Raw genomic sequence first — 4,907 nt, forward strand, 5'->3', positions numbered from 1 at the left:
TGCCATAGTACCTATATAGAGACATCAAAATGGAAGAGAGGCCTTCTACCCTGCAAGATTCATTTACTAATGAAATAATTTTCTTCAAAGGACAGAAAATACTCTTCTCTAACGAAATCATTTCATTTTCTTTCCAGACACGCCAGGTATTTTTGGGTCTCTGCTTGCCAGGTACATGCGATCGCGCATCCCTGACCTCGATGCTAAGGGCCAGTGCTGATAGAGTCGAACGCGAGGGTAATTCGACCTATCGATCGAGCGGCCCGAAAATTCACGTTGTTACGGTGAAGCCCGTGCCATCCAGCAATTACTGCGCCTGGCAAGATCCCAAATTTTACGTCCTTTCGTGAGTAATCCTAAAAATCCTCTTACAACCGAACCATAAATTGCTCGAAAAGCCGTAGCTCAGCGCGGCCAGTGAGTTCGTGATACGACTTTTCGCATCGCATAATAATTCAATATCGTTGAAAAATTGCATCTATCTAGCGGATAGAGGCAATCGTGACGGCAATTGTTAGTTAATTACATTTCGCAAATTGATTGTTCCGATCGTCGTGTACGTGTATATATAAATATAACCGTTGATACATATTATTTAAATACGATATTATTTAAATACGATCTTTTTATCATACAATCTTTCACAGCGTTCTAGATAAGATTGGCCCCGATAATAGAAAAATATTATTCATGCGATTTAAAGTGCGAAAAGCGCTTGAGCTATCTAACGGCGTAAGTTGGAAAATTTCATTCTAGCGCACAGCGCTGGAACTTATGAAACTTGCTTGCCGCACTTTTGGTAAACGCAGATATCTCCTCCCCTTCGTATCCCTTCGTATATCAAAGTTGATATTCTTACGATATCGAAGAAGAACCGAAGCCTGTGCTTCAAGAAAAATCTATTTCCTGCAGATCGAAATATGTGTTTTCAATTCGAACGTAATTTCGCTTTACTACGTTTGATACGCGTTACTTGAAAGAACAACTTCAATATTAAACTGTATGTACGGCGCATAAAAAAGATCGAAAGTAAACGAATTTTGTGTAATTTAAAAGGAACTAACTTTTTCAATTAAAAAAAAAAGTGATATATCGAACACATAATATTCATATCGATATTTAAGAAATGAAGTGTGTTTCAAAAGTATTATTTTGTTCGATGCATATGTAAAGTTGTTTTATCGGCTATTACAAAATATACGCCCAGCTTTACGGCATGAAATTTGTAAGAGGTAAAACAGGGATATATTTCAATGGCCATCGCGATCGATACTGCTCTGTATTAACCTGCAATTGTCCAAACAAAATGTACATAATTAAATTTATGCTTACATTCATTTTAATAATAAATACATATGGAGAAACTCGCATTTATGTAAGAGAGCGTTATTTCCTAACTTAAAAATTCGCGATATGATCAGACAGAAATTTTGCAATCATACATTACGCAATACAGAAGATCGTTTAATTTTGTGTAACGAATTCATGCACGACGTAGACAAGAAAACTGCGCCGTAATTATACACATACCCCTATGGCGAGCTTAAAAAGAAATTAATTACAAGCTCTCTCTCTCTCTCTCTCATAATTCTCGGAATTAAAGCGCGCCGGAATCATGCGGTGACAATATATACATGTATACTCTTCCCTTTAAAAACGCCTCTTATCCTAAAACCCTATACAGCATTCATTCATTCTCAAAAATCTGGGATCTTTGTCACCAGTAATACATCGCAAATAGAAAAGAATTCCCTTCATAAATTGTTCAATGTGTTTTACACATTTTTTTTCCATACGTCAAGAAATTAATTCTGCAGCTGTTACGATATTTTACATCAGCGATATAAATGAAGCTAACAGAAATTCTTTCAATCAAATTGCGAATCTCGTGGGATTAAAATAGACAGTTGTAAGCGAGTTACATATACATACTTCTAAATGTACGAGTGGAAATTAATTTCAAGCTCTCGTAAGAGAAAGCTTAGAGCATTTGAAACTGCGCGTTGAAACTGAAAGACCGAGCATTATCCGCGTATACTGGATAGTTTGGGCATTCGAAAAGTTCGATCTACGACAGCAGTTATATCGTACGATATCTCTAACGTGCGGGTGAAAGCAAGAGTTTCGCAGGATTGGTTAATTTCGGCCACGGATTGCAGTCAAAACTTTTTTTTTTTTTTATACACCCGAAGTTCGGGAGCGGGGGGGGGGGCTTCGTTAACCGGAACGTTACGGAGAAAGGCACGGATCTCCCGTCATTCATTGGAAAAATACTCTTTCGTTTTCTCGCTTTCTCATCGAAAATTGTACTTTTCCGCGCGTGGAAAAGCACCACTGTTTTTTTTCTAATCGACTCGATCGAACGGGATCGCCGCGCCAGATCATTTATTACGCGGTCGAGATAGTTGCACGTGAAATACGATTTATGCGCATCTGACGTGACCAGTTACGTGAGCGCGTAAGCGGCTCGTGTACACCCGCGAAAAGAAAGTGCGGGAAGTATTTATGTTGCACACGTGAACGCTTAATTGCCACACGAGTGTAAGCGGCAATCGCAAGCGCGAGCCCGCAAATGTATGTAATACGTTTGCCCAACTTCACGCTACACGCATTATGCCGTGGCAATGAATCGATACTATGAGACAGTTCTTGGATGATAGGTAGCATTGCCATATATTCCAAGCCATGTATTTAGGTCAGCGATTACGTATTTACCAGAGGAAAAGCTTAGTTCGTACGAATTACTGGTATATACCTTCCGCACACGGCGCTTGGAGTAAAGTAAATAAACGAAATCTCGGAAACTTAATCAAGAATCGATTATTTATGAAAGCGAATACTTTCAATTTAACTCAGTTTATCTGTTAGGTAACATCGATATATCTTTGTTGGATATCCCCTTAGTACATGCGTTTCTCAAATTTGGAACAAAACCCCGAGAGAGAGAGAGAGAGAGAGAGAGAGAGAGAGAGAGAGCACGAAAATATACGCGCTAAAAGAACGCAGGGCAGAGAACTCGAAGAGGCTTCTTTCCTTCCTTTCCTTTTACGCCGAGTTTTCTAATTTGCGCCCGCTCGAAGAAAAATTGGCGAGCAACTGTTTGAAATCAGTGCCAGACGTTCTTTAACGTACTTTCGCGGTTGCGTTTCACTCGCGTCGCTCATCTATCGAAAGGAGGGAATTACAACGTGCGTACGTACGAGCGTCAATCGTTGCGTAATGACACTCGTGCGATCTAGTAGTGTTCAGCAAACAAGACAAATGCAAACAGCCGGGGTATCATGGATGTCAAATTGAGCAAGTGTTCATTGCACAGACCCGACGATGCAACTGCTAACGTGTCACCATCATTAGTCTTTTCTAACTCCCGTCTCCAAGTATCCCTTCGCCGCATTCGTTATCGTAACGCATACCGACTTTTTCCCATAAACGTTATGTAAATTGCATAACTCCCGGTCAGCTGAAAACACACTGCGCCTAACAAGAACAAGACATTCTTATGTATCGCGATCTCATGTATATCGCGTAATAAATTGCACGCGATCTCGGATCGTGCGATCCACCACGCTTTACGTTCTCCATGTTCAAATTACATTTTGAAGAAATGCATATATCCCATGGAATCAATCGCGATTATCTTAACCGCATCCTTTTCATATTATGCATGTAAATGAAACGTTGTCAGTCGAAGCGATTATTGCTCTGTCACATTCATATATAACGCTATTAATGTACATTCATAAGTACCTGTCTTTATCCATCATTTCACTGACACGAAATTACAAGTGTAATAAAATACACAGAAGTTATTATTATATACGATTAATCGGAAATTAAGGAGTAAGAAGACAACTCAAAGTATACAAATATATAAATTGACGGCAGATTACGCTAAGTTTCTCTTACGAAATCATATGGTGTACGTGATGGTAAATTACTTGAGAAACATATGTTATATTCACAATCGTTAGACTATCGGCCGGTAACAGAATTATTACGCGATATTACAATATTACGTATGTACGTGTAGTATTATTATTCATTGCGTAAGGGAAGTGTAGTGGTACTGTTTAAATAGCCGTTAGCATTACGCAGCTAATTGTGAGTCACCGATTAAATGCATGATACAGGAAAGTAGAACTTTTTCTGAACGGCATGAAACGTTAATCGTCTACCTACCGAGACACGCGTATTGCATAATTCGTAATAGATTATAAAGCATCTGCGATATTGAACGCCGATTGCCGAATGCGTATGTTGCCGAGAGCAATAACTAAAAAAAAAAAAAAATGGCGTGCGATGCAAGTAATTCTGGGTAGTCAATTTTCTGCGTCGGTCCACGTTGCAGTGTTACCTCAATAGGTGTTGCAACAACGTTACTTCTTACTGGTGCAAGAATGTCGACCGCAGAATTCGAAGAAATTGAAAAATGTTGCATATGTTGCAACGAAATTCATTATTCAAGAATTCAGACGGATGATCCTTTTATAAATTCGGACACAATATAATTCAACGTCGTGCTTGCACGTTTTTTGTGAAACGAATTAGGATAAAACTAGGTTATGTCTCAATTTAATTTATGCAGATACGATAATGAGATTCAACGAAGGTAACTTGGTCAGTTTTCAACACCGGCGATTATTAATACACAGGATATTAGGATTTATAAGAAGATTACATCGCTGATGAAAGTTTCAACATACATGGGGCATCGTTTCAGCCCGATGATGCCCCGATTTGCTCTAGTTGCAGCTATTTACATCATTATTGCAGAACAACGCGCCGCGTTTGTGTCCTTGCGCGTAATGCATAATAACGATGAAGTTAACGAGACCGGCGGCGCAAGATTGTCCGCCTGTTGTCGAGAAATTGCACGGTTCAATTTCCAAGGAGAGTTACAATCTAAT

The 4,907-nt window shown here is 39.2% G+C and overlaps 1 protein-coding gene across 1 annotated transcript in view; it reads left to right on the plus strand.

Moving 5' to 3' along the window:
• Nucleotides 1–4,907, plus strand: part of LOC108747204 (nose resistant to fluoxetine protein 6) — a 26,397-nt gene that overhangs the window by 10,963 nt on the left and 10,527 nt on the right. Inside the window, exon 3 of the mRNA XM_018484538.1 lies at nt 138–346. Within this exon, the coding sequence (XP_018340040.1) occupies nt 138–346 (209 nt within the window). The remainder of the gene's footprint in view (nt 1–137; nt 347–4,907) is intronic.

The sequence above is a fragment of the Trachymyrmex septentrionalis genome, unplaced genomic scaffold (assembly GCF_001594115.1).
Source record: "Trachymyrmex septentrionalis isolate Tsep2-gDNA-1 unplaced genomic scaffold, Tsep1.0 scaffold107, whole genome shotgun sequence".
NCBI lineage: Eukaryota > Metazoa > Arthropoda > Insecta > Hymenoptera > Formicidae > Trachymyrmex > Trachymyrmex septentrionalis.